General features: G+C 36.1%; 2 protein-coding genes across 2 annotated transcripts in view; both read right to left on the bottom strand.

Annotated features, from left to right (window-relative positions):
• The window catches only part of mrps15 (mitochondrial ribosomal protein S15), a 10,638-nt gene extending 1,316 nt beyond the window's left edge, over positions 1-9,322 (bottom strand). Inside the window, exons 1-5 of the mRNA XM_015374809.1 lie at positions 9,078-9,322; positions 2,832-2,894; positions 2,663-2,738; positions 1,206-1,254; positions 640-724 (exon numbers count right to left, since the gene is read on the bottom strand). Coding sequence (XP_015230295.1) covers positions 640-724; positions 1,206-1,254; positions 2,663-2,738; positions 2,832-2,894; positions 9,078-9,210 — 406 coding nt within the window. The 5' untranslated portion in view covers positions 9,211-9,322. The remainder of the gene's footprint in view (positions 1-639; positions 725-1,205; positions 1,255-2,662; positions 2,739-2,831; positions 2,895-9,077) is intronic.
• A 1,294-nt stretch (positions 9,323-10,616) lies between these two features.
• On the bottom strand, positions 10,617-19,082 carry LOC107084721 (interleukin-6 receptor subunit beta-like). Its single transcript, XM_015374683.1, has 12 exons — positions 18,920-19,082; positions 16,212-16,369; positions 15,898-16,048; positions 15,592-15,674; positions 15,290-15,497; positions 14,015-14,203; positions 13,718-13,819; positions 13,343-13,489; positions 13,121-13,261; positions 12,923-13,019; positions 11,875-11,953; positions 10,617-11,653 (listed from the first exon to the last, which is right to left on the bottom strand). Exons 1-12 carry the CDS (start codon positions 19,002-19,004, stop codon positions 11,174-11,176), a joined length of 1,920 nt encoding a protein of 639 aa, XP_015230169.1. The 5' UTR covers positions 19,005-19,082; the 3' UTR covers positions 10,617-11,173.
• Positions 19,083-19,521: the final 439 nt, after the last annotated feature.

Here is a 19,521-nt window from a genome sequence, read left to right on the forward strand (position 1 = left end):
CTAATCATTTTATTAATCTGAATACCCTTAAATACTTTTCACTGACTTACTGAAACACAAAATTGGTTTGGCAACTTCATTAACATTTGAACTTCATAGCCAGGTGCATCCAATCATGAGAAAACGTATTTAAGGTGGCCAGTTGCAAGTTGTTCTCCTGTTTGAATCTCCTCTGAAGATTCATCATGGGCACCTCAAAACAACTCTCAAATGATCTGAAAACAAAGATTGTTCAACATAGCCGTTCAGGGGAAGGATACAAAAAGTTGTCTCAGTCTTGTCTATATTACCGTAATGTCTCTTTTTAGCTGAGGTGCAAATATTTTTGCACCTGTCAAATTTAGTTTTAATGCTTACTGCACATTTTCTTTTAGCCCAATAAACCTCAATTCAATACTGAAATATTAGTGTGTCCATTAGTTATTAAATATAAATATAAATACATATATACACACATATATATATATATATATATATATATATATATATATATATATATATATATATATATATATATAGCAGTTGGAAACACCCAAATATTTAGAAATGAAAATAATTAAGAAGGGAGCCCAAACTTGCTCATATGACTGTATATATCATTCACTGGAGTCAAAACGTGCAACACCAACAGCTTCTCACCCTGGACTTCCACTGAATTGTGGTCATTCTCATCTCTCTGAACTTTGGCAATCAGTTGCTGCGTTTTCAGCTGTAGCTTTTCTCTCTGAGGAGACAAATATCACAGTTGTATATATCACTGACAATGAATGACCTGGTCAAAGAGCCTGCAGGGAATACTATATCCCCACAGGTGAAACATGGTGGTGGCAGTATTATGCTGTGGGCTGCTTTTCTCAAGCAAGAACAGGTGACATCCCCACTCTAAGCTTATCAATCCCTCACCTACTAATCTCTTTAAAAAATGCCATCCAAACCAAATGCTGAGTTGGATTCCTGCATGTAAGATGTTCTAAAATCCCTTTACAGTGCATGTGAAAATGACAAAAATATGAAAAAAGCTGAATGGAAATAATTCTAGGTCAATTTCTAAACCTAACTAGCAAATCATGTCACCCAATTTTGAGTCATTAGCTTCAGCTATTGTTGATACCTTTTGTAGGAAAATAAAATATGAACCTGCAGCTCTTCAGATGTTAAAAAGAAACTGTCAAACTATAGAGTGATATATAGTTATAAATCCTTACATGACTTGCCAGTTCCAATGAAAGAAGACGTTTGACAAGATCATCTGTCCTGTAAAAGAAAAGCAATGTCATACTTTATCAGAAATTATTAAACTATTATTACACTATTAATCATTAGATCAACAAAATCTATAACATAGCTGTGGAGTGGAAGGAAATAGATCCAGTTTTTATAAAGGAATCGGAAAAAAATTGGAAAAGGGAAAAAAAAAATAATCTGACAACTTCTAAATGCAATTCTTGTGTTTTTATAAAAAAAAAAGTTTGCAAACTGCTCAGCTTATTTCCCTTTTACTTCTACTATAACATAAATCCTACTAAAATACGTTCAGACTACAACAAGAGAAGTGTTTATTGTTTTGCATTGTCCCCCTATAAATGTCTCACTTGTCATTAGAGCTGCAACTAACAATTATTTTGCTAATTGATTATTTTTTCAGTTAATCGATTAATAATCGGATAGCAAAAGGTTTCTGACAGAAGATTTTTTATGAAATCAAACCAGGTGAAATTAAAACATTTCCACTTAAGGAGTTCTGGATAGGGCATGTTGACAGAAGAAAATATAGATTTTTTTTTAAACTTATATGTTCTTTACAATATTGGTATAATTACTGCTCTAATTGGGCTGCTCTGTCAGCTAAAGGCATGTTTTAAAGTCCCTATACTCCAGTTAACAATTAAGAGGTTACTAAATTGGTTAACGATTAATGACAATAATTGATTAATCACGATCATTTGACTTCAGCCTTACTTGCTATGTTATTGAGTCATTTGTCATTTATATTACTGTTTTCATGTATTTTTTTTTTACTGTTTTCAAAGCTGCATTTAAAAGAAATTATCAAGGCTGGCTGACTGCATAGTGAATTGGGAGGCAGAAATGTAGCATGTAGTATTCACATAAAGCACACCTTGTGCTGAAACAGTCTATGATATTGGCTAGTTGTTTCTTTGACTGTCAGCAGGATTTTTATTTTTTGCTCTGGTTGCACCATTGTGGCCAATTTATTTTTCCTTGGTGCAACTGCACAAAAGCAAGGTGCACCCAAACCACATTTTACACCGCTGCTTTATAGGTTCTCTTTTGTTTTGCTGTTTCCAAATTGCTGTTCATATAAACAACATTGATGAATAAATTAGTGGTCAAAATAAAGTTCCTTGACACAGAAATATTGATTTTTCAATATTATTGTAACAGAAAAACCTGTTTTTGTCCACTTTTAAATACTCTGTTGTGTGATAAGGATGTGGAAACTAAAACATGAACCAATTAATCGTATGTTAAAAATAACTATTTACTCCACTAAAACATTGAAGATTGTGACTATAAAGACACAATATAAAAAGTACAGGACATGCAAATACTTTTGTACGACACTTTTTTGTATATTTATATGTTTTGTTTTTTTTTAATCTAGAATTGCTTTCAGGTAGGATGCAAATGCTTTTCTTACGACTGAGCAAGTGGGACGGCTGCATAATCCGCCTTCAGCATAGTTGGAGGAAGATCACCAAGCTGGCTCTCTGGGCCTGAAACAAGTCAAATTCTCACATGAGATTTCTAAAGCTGAAATAAGCGTACTTAGTAGTTTTGTAACAGAACAAAAAGCTGTTTTGAAATACCAGTCTTCTTCTTCTTTGCAACCCTGGCATAGTGTCTCACTGGATGTGGAACTGCAAATCCTCCTGAAACAAAAGAAAAAAAACATTTAAGTTGTGCGTACTGGACAGAAAATTGCTCTTTTTGTAAGAAAAGTTCAGGAATTGAAACATAAACAGAATCAAGACAAATAAAACGGAACAAAAATACAAAAAGAATAGTCAGTTTAGTCCAAAAAAAGTTTCTTAGGAGTTCATGGTGGTCTCAGTTTGATAAAACAACACAAATGTTTTTCTTTTTTTTCTGTTTTAAGTACTAAGAGTCAGATTTCTTTTCTGCGTCAATAACCTTATGATGATGATGATGATGATGATGCAACCGGTCAATATGATAAGACTGTTACTGAGTGAACCCTATTCAGAGCACAAGATAATGATTGCAACATTTCTGTCCTGCATCTCTGATAGCACCACTGTGCATAAAACTGATGGTGACAAGATAGTGGTTTTCTATTTAATCAAAACCATAAAAAAAGTGGCTTCTTGAATTTCTGATTAGTTCTCATTAGAAACATAACCACATGTGCAACTGATTCCAAGTTCCCTTTTTATGCAGCAACAGCCATTTCTACAGAGCATAGAGTGTATGCATGAAGATGGATATGCTTATCAAAAACGTAACTTGTCAATCACACAATTTCATTGTAATCATCAGGTTTTAGGCTGTAAAATGTCAAAAGTTCCTCTTTCCATTAAGTGTATGATAAGAATGAGGTAGATTTGAGGGGGAAATGAAGACATAGCTTCTCTTGATTTAACTGATAACTATGAAAGACATTGCTTGGTCTGATAAGCTTGACATAAAAAAACAAAAAAGAAAAATAGAGCACATCAGTTGCGTTTGTCAGGCTTCGTAAAAACTGACAAAATCAATATTGCACTTTATTTCCATCTGCAGAACCCTTAATTTATTATTAAGTTAATTATGAATGCGCCTTTTATTGTGCTTGCCTTTCATAATCAAAAATAATCATTGGATTTCTGAGAGATCATATCCATCGTCTTTTCGAAGATGTTTTTTTTCCCCTATATATCAGCTGAACATTTCCTCCGCTAGTTTTATGTACCGTAGTGTGAAAAAGGGTTTGCCCCCTACCTCATTTCCTGTTTTTTTTGCATGTTTGTCACACTTAGGTGTTTCGGAACATCAAACCAATTTAAACAATAGTCAAGGACAACACAAGTGAACACAAAATGCAAATTGTAAATTAAAGTGTTTATTATTAAAGGAGACAAAAAAATCCAAACCATCATGGCCCTTTGTGAAAAAGTGATTGCCCCCCTCATTAAAATATACTATAACTGTGGTTTTTAACACCTGAGTTCAATTTCTCTAACCACACCCAGGCCTGAATATTGCCACACCTGTTTTCAATCAAGACATCACTTAAATAGGAGCTGCCTGACACAGTAAAGTCCACCAAAAGATCCTTAAAAGCTACACATCATGCCGAGATCCAAAGAAATACAGGAATAATTGAGAAAGAAAGTAATTAAGATCTATCAGTCTGCAAAGGGTTATAAAGCCATTTCCAAAGCTTTGGGAATCCAGCTGTGAGAGCCATTATCCACAAATGGCGAAGACATGGAACAGTGGTGAACCTTCCCAGGAGTGGCCGGCTGCCCAAAATTACCCCAAGAGCGCAGCGACCACTCATCCAAGGTCACAAAAGACCCCTGAACAACATCCAAAGAACTGCAGGCCTCACTTCGCTCAGTTAAGGTCAGCATTCATGCCTCCACCATCAGAAAAAGACTGGGCAAAAATGGCCAAGAGAGTTCCAAGAAGAAAACCACTGCTGAGCAAAAAGTACATTAAAGCTCGTCTCAATTTTTCCAAAACACATCTTAATGATCCCCAAGACTTATGAGGAAACAATCTGTGGACCGATGAGACAAAAGTGGAACTCTTTGGAAGGTGTGTGTCCCATTACATCTGGCGTAAAAGGAACACTGCATTTCAGAAAAAGAACATTATACCAACAGTAAAATATGGTGGTGGTAGTGTGATGGTCTGGGGCTGTTTGCTGCGTCAGGACCTGGAAGACTTGCTGTGATAAATGGAACTATGAATTCTGCTGTCTACCAAAAGATCCTGAAGGAGAATGTCCAACCATCTGTTTGTGAACTCAAGCTGAAACGAACTTGGGTTCTGCAGCAGGACAATGATCCTAAACACACCAGCAGGTCCACCACTGAATGGCTGAAGAAAAACAGAATGAAGACTTTGGAGTGGCCTAGCCAAAGTCCTGACTCCTATTGAGATGTTGTGGTATGAGCTTAAAAAGGCCGTTCATGCTCGAAAACCCTCTAATGTAACTGAATTAGAACAATTCTGCAAAGATGAGTGGGCCAAAATTCCTCCAGAACGCTGTAAAAGACTCATTGCAAGTTATCGCTAACGCTTGGTTGCAGTTGTTGCTGCTAAGTGTGACCCAATCAGTTATTAGGTTTAGGGGGCAATCACTTTTTCACACCTTCATTTACAATTAGCATTTTGTGTTTACTTGTGTTGTCCCTTACTGTTGTTTAAATTTGTTCGATGTTCCGAAACACTTAAGTGTGACAAACATGCAAAAAAAAAAAAAAAAAAAAACAGGAAATGATAAAGGGGGCAAACCACTGTAGTTAAATATTCAGTTTACTTCCATGCAATCACCAAAGATTCCAAAGATCCCAGGTTATATTAGGCAGATGTTAACTTTCATTTGGAAGCCCCAGAATTATTTTATTCATTTATTTATTAATTTTTTTAGATCACTGACACAATGCATCTTTATTTACATCTTGATGTGGCACTTCAGATATAAATAAATGAGAAAAAAGTGGTCAGTGCCATGAGACAATGAAGGGTAGGGCTGATTGTGGAGATGAGGGGTGGAAGGGTTAGTCAGTGTGTTCAGTTCCTGGCAGACATATGAATACTGTACTGCAAGGACAGGAAGCTGTCATTTTCACAATCAATGCTAATAAAACATACCAGAAGTTGCTCCTGAAATAAGTTGTTCCCAACTGGAATACAAAAGTTATTTTAAATCTGACCCTGGGTTTAGGTTTTCTTCCTCTAACGTTAGGATTATGGTTAGCCTTCAGGGGAGGGGATAAACCGATGGTAATGTTTAGGCATCAAATCCACAGACTTTAGGTTTTGGATTCTTCCAAAACCTCTACTTTAAAGCTTTCCTTTTTTTTTGGTAAGTAAACAAAGAACAGTGTTCAAACATCTGTACAAAAAGCAATCAGGGGTACTTGATGTAACACAGCTTAAAATTAGAGTACAAAATATAACTTTGAATTATCTTAAAGTTTATAATGAAACAATTTAAAGGAAAGTTGTTCAGTGTTGTAAGATGACTCCCACACTGTCCAAGTGTGGGAGTCATCTTACAACACTGGGAGTCATATTTATTTGCAACGTTTTGGTACATTAACTTCATCTGGCAAACATTTCTAGTGTATGAGAAGCCGCAATAAATAGGGAGTGGTTATTTCCCCAAAACAAATCTAATTCTCACACATAAACCCAGAAGAAAAACACAGATCGTCAGATAATTAAGAACAAGAACATTGCAAATATAACATAGCACCCTACTGCTAGTAGGATGCCTTTTGCAAACTTATTAATTTTGAAGTATGGACAGTGAGTATTGAAAAGTAGAATGGGAGGCAGATCTTTTAGTTATCAGGCTCCTCTCCAAATACCAGTTTTAGTCCGTGAGGCAGACACCTTGTCTACTTTTAAGGGTAGGCTTAAAACTTTCCTTTTTGATAAAGCTTATAGTTAGAGTGGCTCAGGTTATCCTGAGGTATCTCTATAGTTATGCTGCTATAGGCTTAGACTGCTGGAGGACATAGGGACCCCTATTTCATCATTTTGCTTCCTTCATTCTATCTCTATTCTCCCACTCTGCAGAATCTCTTAGTTCAATCTCTAACGTTCTGCTCTCTCTGCTTTTTCTCATAGTAGCTTCTGTTCCTGTTTGGCTGTGACTCCATCCTGGAGAGAAATATAAGCTGTGCTGCTGCCATCAACACCTTTGTTTATAGATGTTGGAGATCAACCTGCTTTTCCTCTGTAGTCCTGTTTCTAAGTCTGTGACTGGCTGGATGTGCTCTCTTCATCCTCTGACATAGGAGCTGGCTCGGAGCTTGTCTGCCTGGCTGTGTGTTTCCTGGATGGGGCCGCCTTTTGTATCTCTGCTTCTGTCTCCTTGAACCCCAGTTGGCCTCGACAGATGGCCGCTCACACTGAGCCTGGTTCTGCTGGAGGTTTCTTCCTGTTAAAAGGGAATTTTTCCTCTCCACTGTCGTTACAAGCAAACTTAGTGTTGAGGGATTGCATTTGAGTCAATGAGTCGATGCAATCAACTGGTTTTCCTTACACAGAAAACTTTTAATCAATCTGACTGGATGATCCGGTGCGTTGTAAAGTGCCTTGAGATGACGTGTTGTGAATTGCCGCTATATAAATAAACTGAATTGAACTGAACTGAGCAGACTGCTGCTGATAGTTACATTGGGTCATAACCTTATTAGTTTGAGCAGTAGATTTGGCAAAAAGATGCTCAAAGCCGGTGCCTCTGAGGCGAAGGAGGGCAGGATTACTGGGTACAGAGACCTATGTCTGACTGAGCTGTTTTTTTACCTGAATATTGTGATGTAGGAATGGCCCAGCATGTATTGTTTGAACAAAGTGGAAATTCAGCTGCGGTAGCTACCATTCACCCACTTTGGCAGCATAGGCAGTTTAAATAACATTAAATGGCACACTTTTAAACGGATGAGTTTGTTTAGCCCCTTGGTCCAGTCCTTTTAGACAGGTGTAAAAAAAGACCAATGAACTCTAGTCAGTTTGACCCAACCACAGAAAGCACACGTCTCTTTAGATGCAACAAGCTACTGTGGCAGTAAGCATAGTAACAAAATCCAGCTGTTCTGTTGTCTGTTGCTTAGCAACACTGCTTCCAGCATGCAGTGGACATTCCTCATTTTGTGGGATGTATTTTCCAACACTGTCACAAATGAAATTTAAAAACTATATTGAATGAGCTGCTTGAGATACTTGCAATAGTTTTGCAAATTTTATAAGAGCATCAATATGCAAAGTAGAACTCCTCAGTACAGAACCTCCATAGTAGTTTTCCTCCATTTTTGGGACTATGTTCTGCTGTAGTCTTTTCCAAGCAATGAGAACAATGATCATCACACGTATGTTGTGCGTTTTAGTCCACTTGCAATAAATGCAATTAAACAAAAAAAATTTTTTTTAAGTCCTCTTTTAATCTGGACCAAAGGACTTTCCTGTGTGAAAACACTCAAAATTAAAAAACAAAATTACTAACTGAAGAAACCTTAATGTACTGTCAAATGGAGGCAGTCTCCATGGTGAAGTAGTTAAAGTCATTAAATTTATTTAAATGATCAAACATTGATTTTTATAATATGACTTGAAATTTGAAACTTGATAAAACTGTAACAGAGAACATCTCTAAAGGGGTTCTTCTATTACAGCATTGAATTATGATTATTACATGCATGAAACATATTTTGTGACATTTATTCATGGTTATTTAAATTTGGGCACAGAAAAAAAAATCAACTGTGAAACACAGTAATAGTTTAAAATTATCTTGTGCTTCTGTTGTTCTGCTCTGTTGAATCACACAGATTTAAGTGACCTTGAACTTTTTCACACACTAAGTTCTTTATTATTATCTTTGCTTTGTTCCTTAATTAGCAATTACCTTTATGTAATTGTATCACATACTTGAGGTCAGTATTATATGATCTTAGAGCCTGCAAGACCATAATATTTAAAGTTATCTTCCAAAGTAAGAGGAGCTAAAAGAGGATTTGCATTATATAACCCAGAAATACTACTCTATAAAACATTTTGATCTGATTAAGAAGAGTAAGGCAGCTATAATATGTAGCTAACCTGTCCAGGCAAACACACATCAAATAAACAATATTTTCTGAACTCCTTCTCTCTCTGTCTGCATGCTTTATGAGAACACTTTCATCCAATAAGGTGACATAAACATTGAAAAATGATGCAGTATCTCTCTCAACAGCGCCCTCTACTGGTGAAAGTGTTAGGGAGAGTAAAGCCCGGTCAGCAGCTTGTCAGAACATTTTTATCATAAATACCACGTTCAACGTAGTAAAATACCGTTTAATTTATCCAGGATTGAATTATTTTTCGCTCACCTTTGCTAACTGTTGGTCCTGATAACAGAGGCAGACGGCTGCAGCTCCAGGGTCTAGCTGACACCGCGGAGGTTTCACGGAAAACACCCACAGAACACTTCAGAAGCGCCCGCAGGCCACAACTGGAAAACATTGCTAATAATGTAGATAAATAGTCAGAAAACAATCCTAATGAAGATGCTTTAAGTTTGACATGTAATAACACCCGACCCCTACATGAGGTCCGCCATTTTAGGTAGACATAGCTAGCCGAGTCTGGAAAATGATTACACTGCTAGGCGTCACCTAACAATCCCAGAGCGCATCGATACGATTCCCTCCACTTCAATAATAAACAAACGATCAATGGACAGCTGGATCAGATTGTTTTTATTAAAATGAAATGTAGTATCTGTATTTTTCAGGTAACTTCACAATTATAGCTATAAGAGTATGGGAAATATTTGCTTTATACCATGCTCAGTTATTTATATGCACCTCTTTCTTTCTTTCTTTCTTTCTTTCTTTCTTTCTTTCTTTCTTTCTTTCTTTCTTTCTTTCTTTCTTTCTTTCTTTCTTTACAATGTCTTTCGTTTCATCAGAATTCTTATTAAATATATGAAAATAAATGAAATCCATCCATCCATCTTCTCCCACTTGTTCTTTCAGGGTCATAGTGGGTCCAGTGCCTCATCTCCAGCACTTTATGAGCGAGGCAGGGCACTCCCTGGCAAACCATGCACACACACACTCACACCTAAGGACAATTTGGAGATGCCAGTCAACCTAACAGTCATAATTTTTGACTGTGGGAGGAAGCTGGAATACCCGCAGAGAACCCACGCATGCACGGAGAGAACATGCAAACTCCATGCAAGACGACCCTGGGCAAAGAATCAAACCCAGACCCAGCTTGCTGCAAGGCAATGGCACTACCCACCATTCAGCAGATTGGTAAAAATGAGAACTGGAGATGGCTTTCCTTTTTTGGGATTCTCTACAACATATTGGGTTTACAAACTCTATGAAAAGATGACCAGTCACAAACATACCGGTATATCGCTTTTTAAACTAAACATTTAATCAGATTCATTTTAAACAGATAACAGAGGTAACGTTGAAAAAAATTCTATTAAAACATTTCACAGAGTGTAGCACTTTAATTATCCTTTAGAAGAGAATAACATCCTGCCTCTTACAGATCACTGGATTACTTACATACTATTGCATGCTTAATATGAGTATGATAAAAAATAATGTCAATCATCATCTAGAGGAAAGCAATCAAACGTGTCCAAGACATACCAGAACAATTTCATTGCATTTTTTTGTGTTTTTTTTTTTTATTTCCACCAGATCACGTTTTTTTTTTTTTTTTTTCTCTGCAAGCTGCAATATATCCGGGTATCAACATGACAGTTTTAGAAATTATCAACCAAATTTGCTATGTTTATGCTTTAGCTTCCTTCATGATTTGCTCCCATAATAAAGATGTGTAAAAAGCGAAGCCTTAATATAAACCTTTTTTTTTTTTTTTTTTTTGCTTTTGCATGAACTCTCTTTTTTTTTTCTTTGCAAAATTACAATTGTCAAAGTTTCGAGTTTGGCAAATCCAATAAAATAAACAGAAATAATGCACTTTTTCAAATATTGAATATACATTGATTTTGGAATTTAAATCAGTAAAAAACATAATTTTTTTCCCTCCAGTTAAAATGTGAAGTGAGATGCATGCCTATTTTTTTTAGTCACTGTTCAAAAAGAAAAGAGAAGAATCATTTAAAATAAATTCAACAGATGCTGATCATCAGACATTGGAAACGACTACAAGAGCATAGTTACCTAACCTGCAATCATGTATGGTAAAGTTTTTGTAAACTTGATAATATACATTTATCAAGACACAGACTGACTAAGCACCAGTGGTTTTGTTTGCTAGCAGCATGCACAATGAGGTATATTTATAAATGAAAAAAAGCACCACAGTAAAATTACAAACGTACATTAAATCTGACTTGTTGGTAAAGCGGGGTGTGCTCATTGTCATCACAACAAGGGGGAGACATAAAATGCATCAACATTTTTGCAAGCATACTCTGGTGACCAGCACATTAACTTCAGTTATGTTCCCTCTCATTCATGGCTAAAGCTCGTAGGAAAGGAAAATCATCCCAAATCACGCCTTGGTTGTTCTGCTCTTCAGGTATATCATCATCACAAGGCCCAAAAAAGCACTGCTCCTTTGGCATCCCATCAGATGGAACATTTTGGTAGTGTCTTGGAGTCAAAGACTCCTCAGCTTCCAGGAGGGGCTGCGTGGATTCAGAGCGCAGATAGACAGGTTCGTTCGGTTTCGGGCTGCTGCATGAAGACGAAGGAAGCATGGTAGCATAATGAACCGACTCGCTGTTTGAACTTGAATATGTAGGCATGAACACTGAGCCACAAATAGACTCTGGAAGATCACTGGTTTCCTCTTTGCTGTTTAACCAAATATCATCCTGTTCTTTGCTGAGTTTAGTGGTAAGGTCCAGGAAGCTGAGATGGGACAAGTATATTGGATTTGGCTCGTTGTTGTCCCAGGATGGATGAGAAAACTGCACAGAAAAAAATTAACTTATATATTAAACTAGAAAGGAATAGCACATACAGTTAAAACCAGAACTTGACATACCATATAAAAAGCCAAGTTATCTTTTTTTTGTTATTATTTCCTGACACTAAAAAGAAAGAGAAATATATATATATATATATATATATATATATATATATATATATATATATATATATATATATATATATATATATATACACATACCTGGGTAGATTCTGACGACCATCTCTTGATGCTGCTGTTGGCAGGATCTGGAACAACTGGCCATAACCGCCGATCCATCCTTTTGGTAAAAAGAAAGAAACTATGTTAAATTAAAAACATATAGTGAATTGGTAAAAAAACAAAAACAAAAAAAAAAACAGTTACCTCCTTATAGATTTATTTTCTTTATTGTCTTTTTGTCATGAATAATTATTTTAATTCAATAGATAAATTTTATATACTCATAACTGGAGAAAACATGGAAAATGGAGAATCCTCCCAGGAGTTTTTAACATATCAAATAGTATCAATAATATAGACCTAATAAGATTTATCAAAGGACTGTAGATCTAATTTGTTTACAGTTAAGTTCAGTGTCATGAAATCATACGGAGCGAGACTTGGCAAAAATGGCCTCTGTAGGAAAGAAACTTATAAATCTCTGGAGAATCTTTGATTTTATGTGTTATAATCTTTGGACTTACAAGATAAAACGTGAAAACCGTCTGCTGCTCAAATCTGGTACAAACTAACACAGCAATTTAGAAAAAGAACATTTTACTGACAATCCAACATAATCTGTTAGCGGGTAATTAACTACAAAGAAAGCAACAACTCCCATTAATTTGTACTTTTCTAAACAGAAAATACTCTCTGTAGAGTTCCTCTCTATTGTTAGACAATGCAAGCATCTGTCTGCTGTCGCTTCACGCTCATCCAGGAAGATTAAAGGCTGTAAGTCAATGACTCGAAGCAATCTGATGGGTTTTCTTGGATAGGATGCTTTTTAATCAATTCGACTAATAAACTGGACTCCATTGCATTGTTTTAGAATTAGGATACATTTAAAATGTTTACAATTAACTTTGAATCGGTCTTTATGATTTGATTGAATTGTTGCATTAAGTGCTTCAAGACAACATATGTTTTAAAGTGGAACTGTATAAATAAAATGAATAAATAAATGAACTGAGATGCGAGTCTGGCAGAATAATTTTTATTCTATCTACTACATCTTAGTCTTGTGCGTTTTTTGTTGTGGGCTTACGTTTTGTGTTTAGAGAAGCAGGCCAGTAGAAGCAAAAGGATCAGTATTGTCAATCCAGTTCCAGATGCAGTTGCAATGATCACAATAGTAGCCTGATCTTGAAAAAGAAAATATGACATCATTATTTAAAATCTAATTGAAAAAAAATAAATACAGTTCACTGACTCTAAAACTGACAAATTAAAGTATGATACCAACCAGATGAGGTGAATTTAAACCTGATTGTTGTCCCATTCAGGCTTCCACCAAATGTGCTAACCATCATGAAAGCTTCATATAGAGATACAGGGTTGATGTCCTTCAGGATCACCCTTCTGTCTTCTGCATCTGCGCTCACAGCTGGAAAAAAAAAATCCAGGCTTAGAAAACTTTAAACAAAAAGACATTTTATAAGCAAAGCAGTTTAGGCCTTTAACTTACCTTTAACAGGTCCATTTTCTTCCCAGTAGAAGACTTTGTAACCCTTAATAAATCCATTCCTTTGCTCTAAAGGGATTTCCTCCCAGGAGATCTCAATATCTGAATTCCAGTTCTGTTTAATTTTAAGTTCAGGAACCACTGATGGAGCTTTAAAGAAATGACCATTTATGTTAAATTGCTTGGACATGAATAATCAAATTAATCATTCTTTTCTCTCCACAAGAGGGCAACATTTCATAACATATGATCTGCTCCCTGAAAGCCCACACTGCTCATGTAAATCTGCTTAATTCTACTTCTTTAAAGTTGAGTCAACTTGACTCTTGCACCTTTACATGCTCTTTGTATGATCCCAGTTTGTCTTTGGCGACTTACCCTCTTGTCTCAAGTATGCATTAACAGTCTGAGGAAGCCCGATCCCATCCTTAAACCTGGGATATACAGAGATCCCATAGGGCTTGTAGGGCTCAAAGCTGCCTATAGATGAGAGCGTAGAGCACAGAGTGGATCAGTGGCCACAAGCTAATACAGTGTTAAGGCGGGTTGTGAAAAAGGAGAAAAAATGAATCTTGCCAATAAAAGATTATTTGAGTTCATGTAGTGAGAGATGATAGTGTGACCACAACAGAGCTCATTGATGCTGAAACATGTAAGCAAACTCTGGCGACTTACCAGTGATGATGAGACTGCATTGGCTTTTATTCACAATTTCAAAATTAATTTTGCAGAGGTCTGTATTTAGTAAAGGTTTCCATTCCACCACATAATCAATGAGATCTGAATTGCTATCAGCTGTCCACTGGACCAGAAATGATCTGTCAGCATGAGGAACAGCTGTGACATCCATAATTGCCATCTGAGCTGTTGACAGAAAAAAAAAGCAAACAAAAAAAAAACAATCCGCTCAGGTAAACAGAAAAAAACAGTAAACCAAAACACTTTTTACATTGCACCGTAAATGTATACATTTTTGACAATGTAACTGCAAATCGAATTGTATAAATTATGGGATTGTTAAAGAGAATGTGAATCATTTTGAGGTGGAAGAGGTAATTTTAAGGCTTTGCAACAGCTTTTCAATTGCATTTAGGCCTAGCCTTTAATTGGGATATTTTAAAACTTTAATATGCTATGATTTAAACCAAGTTTCATAGTCCAGTCTCCAAGAGCTACTCTCCTTCATCTTCTTCTCAAACACTCATAAATTAAATGTTAGACGAAGAAGAGCAGTAAGAGCATAAAAGCTTAAGTTGTTGTGGTTTTTCATAGCGTCTCCTGCTATTTCATTTGTTACCAATAGTGGCTAAAACAGATCTTTGGTTGGCATGCACATGGTGCCCCGTTTCCCAATCAGCTGAGAAGGTTCTGCTAAATTTCGCTCTTTTTACCTGAACTGATTTGAAGGGAGCGGTTCCATGCTGATAATGTGTAGAACTAAACTTACCAATATTATCAATTGCCAGAAGGAATGCTTGTAAAATCTGCAGGACAGCTCTTAAGGACTGGACTTCGGTGAACCGGAAACCATTTAAATGTTGCTCTGCTTTAGGCCAACAACATCCATTATTCTCAGGTCTTTTTTTCTTAACAAATTTCCCTTCAATATGGCTGTTTATTTCACTTCAAGCATTAAGATTGACTAGCTTCCATATCACTGCTGCCACCATCAAGTTTCATTATGGTTCTGTATCCTGAGTGCAGTATTATTTTTTTCATTACATAATTAAATTAGGTTAATTTACATGCATATCATGCTTTCTAGGCTTTCGCTTGTAAAAGAATAATAATAATAATAATAAAAAACAAAAAAACCGACACACACTGCTTTATGTTTATCCGTCAAAGGAAATGGCAATAAGACACAGAGAGGGTTGTGGTTATAACACATTAGGGCTATTGCACTTTTGCAAAACACTGTACATTTTCTTTTAAAGTAACATGACTTACCTTGAGGCTGGTAAATTCGGATTTCAGTGGGGTGAGATTTCCCCGCACTGTTCACAGCGCTCAGAAAAAATTTCCTTGCACCCTTAGAAGGTTGGAAAGCACAGCATTTCTCACTTGTAGAGCACATTATCTTCCTTTTACTGCGCAGTTTTGGTTGTGAGACAACATAGGACAGATTTCGCCCATTTGCACTGAATAGTTTTGATGGCTGAAACAGTAAAAAAAGGAATACTTCATACAATCCTGTAGAAACTTTGGTGACAAATACTTTTTCTGCAGGCTTGAAGTAATTATTTAGGTACCTTCCAGAACAGTTGTATGTTGAGGTTTTTGTTTTCTTTATTCTTTGATACCTTCATCCATGAGTCTAAGGGTCCAGTTGGAGCTGAAAAGAAAGAAAAAGCTGTCAGTCTTGAAACTTGTCTCTCTACAAGACAAGTCTATAGATTCACCGTCTGCATAGGCAACAAAACTCAATAGTTCAATTAAGCCTGTGCTGCAGAGCAAAACAGTGAGAGATGCACGACTTGACATTTGCATATACTGAAAAGATGACAAAAAATGTAGAGAAAAGGAAACAGATAGTTGCTAATTGATCCGAACCCTACCGGTCTCCAAGGTGACTCCGGACTTGCTGCTGCTCCACTCACTCCAGGGGCTCTGCTCGCATTGCACTCTAATTTGGGCCAAGTATTGAGTCCCATCAAGGAGAGAGCAGCATTCCACCTTTTTGGGTGATTTAACATAGCTCACAAGGATCTAAGAGAAATAAATAAGTAAATAAATCATGCAAGCACCTCAGCACAGCTAGATAAGCTCTAATTTTCAGGTAGGCTCTAATCTCAAAAGATGCATCCAGGAATGCGATCAGTTCTGAGGTGATATAAACTCATGATGTGTTTACAGTTTGAGCTGAACTCACCGGTTGGCTGCTGTCAGCAGTTTTCAGTCGGATATCCAAGTTGAAAGGGTTGTGATGCAACCAAGCCTGTTGCTTGGATAATTTCCATGTCAGTTGTAGGCAACCAAACCTTTTAGGCACCACTCCAATTTTTACAATACTGGGCTGGTCAAGTTTAACTGGCAGAAAAACAAACATATTAGATTTTTCTAAAAGTGCATTTTGTATTTCAAGAAGCATAATTTTAAAGAAGGACTCAGAGTTTGACACCATCTGGACTGATGTATTTTGATTGCACACAAAAATACCAGTTGACCTTTAAAAACAACATTACTGCTAAAGATATTTCTGCGTTCCCCACAGAATTGGCCAACCATCTGGATGAGCTTATCTGCTTTGGTTGAAAGCAAGAATTCTATTTTTATTTTCTGAAGTACAATCATTTGCTTTTAACCCACAGAAACTGCAAATGTTAAAACTTCCTTAGATTTTATTTATTTGAAACAAACATGAATTTGATATCTTTGTATGGTTATTTCATTTTCTACATTTTGTATGGTAAAAGAAACATTTTTAAAATTAAAGTAATTTTGTCTTGAATTCAAGACATATTGATCCATAATAGAGCCATTAGCACTTATATTTAATTAATGTAAAAAGGCTTGAAAAGTAAGCAATCATTTCTTGCTTTGGCTTTTTTATAAATAAAAATTGCAGAAATAAAATTCAAACATTTATTTGTTTACTTTTTTTATTCAGCAAAATAATGATGTTATGAAAATAATTTCCATTAACCTAACTCACTGTTGGTAACAAAATTATTGGCAATTACAATATTGTATCATTGGCACCCATAAAATCAACAGTAATTGATAGCTAGCCTTGCACTTGTAGCTCTGTAGTTATAGAAAAAGGTCCTTAAAACCTATTAACACAGATTGGTGCAGAACAAATGATGCCCATCAGGTGACTCTTTCAGCATACAGACAGTAAGGGGCTGATCTTCAGAAAGTTTGTAGGTCCTATCATTTGTGGCTAACACTTTACTATAGGGTACACAAAATTGGATTAACTACAAGACAATGCCAATAGAACTAATAAGGAACTAATGGGTAGTTAACTGGTACTTACTAAGGCCCACCCAGCCCAGCCTTATTATGGGACTACTGCTTAAATACCTGGGAAATACAGAGTAACTTATCAGAAACTAATGTGTCGTAATCAAAAAAAAAAAAAAGTAACCAATCAGTAACAAATGGGCGGTTACGAAAAAAACCCAAAGAGGAACTACTAAAGAACTAATATAATGGTTCTTTGCAGACAAATAGTGCAGACAAAAACAGAGACACTAGAGCAACAACACTTAGACACTCTCCAGCAAATGTCCGCAGAGCTACAGTTTTCCGTTGGCGAAGTTAACCAGTACATATTAAAGGACTGCTTGTCCGTTACCACAAAATTAGAGACATTATTTGTGCTGGTTCTAAATAAACCCTATACCTGTGAAGTCACAGCTTGCAAAAAACAAATTTACTATGCACCAAATTATTGCCTTACTATTACTTTATGGACACTGTGAGTCAACTCAGTAACTAATGTTTTTGTGTACCTTCAAGTAAAGTAAAAATACTCTTTAGTTCCTGCTTAGTTACTCTGTGTTCCCCAGGTAACTAAGTCATAGTCCCATAATAAGGCTTGGCTGGTAGTTGCCCTGTAAGTGCTGATTAAATGCTGGTAAGTTCCCCGGGTGCTCTGTAGTAGTAAATCAATTTATTTGTACTTTATCGTAAAGTGTTACCAATTTGTGCAGGATGGCCACTAATGGCAAATGCAAAAAGGAATTGAAAAAGAATAACATTATTTGGAATCTTTTAAGATTTACCTCAAATACGTCATAGACAGCGTAAACAAGAAATGGGGATGTTTCAAAATAGTTCAGTGACAAAAAACATCACTGGATGACACCCCAGGTACTCTTCATATTAGTAGAGGAGGGGCATTAATGGATGGAATTCTATTAGTGATGATTAGAAGGCTGCTGTAAACAACTTTGGCAAGCCCAACAGCTTTACTGAGCCCCTAAAAGCAGCTGATTATGCCTTTAATCTATCGCTAAATAAGAATCTTGATTCACATTTCAACTACAGCTATATTTTCTCATAGCGCTCAAAGTATGCTTAATTCTGATTGACAGCATGAACAAATATGTTCTGTTTTTTTTTCTAGCATTATCAGGAAAGCTATTATATAGTGGTGTCAAGGGAAATTATCCTTATTTCCATATTTAAAAAAATGTCACATATCAATCATTAGCGGCAAAAAATCGACCAACTTCACTGCAATATGAGGTCATTTGCGTAGATAACAGATCTAGCCCACCTCCATCATTTGGGCAACACAACAGTAAATAAAAAGACAGAGCGGCTAACCTTTGGGAAGGAGACATTTTGTCAACACAAAAACTGACACTGTTGCTTAAAAGAGTGGTGGGTGTTGTATTTATTTTTTTCAATGTGATTAAGAAAAAAATAAGAGAAAGATTTTTGGACAGTGAGGCAAAGTTAAAAAAACAAAGCCTTATCATCATTAAAGACAACAGATAGTTCATGTTTAAAAAAAAAAACAGTTAACGTTAAAAAATAAAACCTTGATTTAGATATATGCTGGTCAAACCCAGGTTGTTGCCAGAGTTTTTTATTTACATTTTCCCATTTGATGTTGATACTCACCTACACTTATCGGTTTGAAAACCATTTCTGCTGAAGTTGCCTCTCCGAGGTCATTCTCGGCCTTTACGTAGATTTTTATTGCCATGTAGATGCCAAAATCAGCACGAGAAATTACAACATGATGGATGTCTGGTGGCACTTCATAAGTATTGTTTGAATTTAAATCCCTGAAATGAAATATAAAATTAGAAAAAAACTATGCTATGTAGGTCTTTCAGTGTTTGCAACAAGATGTTGCATATGAGTCTGATGGGAGAGCGAGATCGCTGCTGCCATTAGCTGTTGAACTAGCAGTCAGAGCAATTGACGGTTCTGATCCTGAAACTGCTCCAGAACATTTGGAGACGACTTTACAGTACAAAGAAGAGTTTTCCCTAAGTATAAGAAAATAGTGAACAACTCTGGCATCACTGTAAGACAGACTACTACTGGAGATCCAGCCTATGCATGCAGTCACATGTATCATTAAAAACTTCAAAATTTGAAGAATGAAGAATAATATAAGACAACGATGTTTAATTTCCTTTCAGGAATAATTAAGCATGTTTGAAATGAACTGAATTGAATATGACTGTGACACCTCAATGATCCACATTAGATGC

This window comes from Cyprinodon variegatus, unplaced genomic scaffold (genome assembly GCF_000732505.1).
Source record: "Cyprinodon variegatus isolate N-32 unplaced genomic scaffold, C_variegatus-1.0 Scaffold6, whole genome shotgun sequence".
Classification (NCBI taxonomy): Eukaryota; Metazoa; Chordata; class Actinopteri; order Cyprinodontiformes; family Cyprinodontidae; genus Cyprinodon; species Cyprinodon variegatus.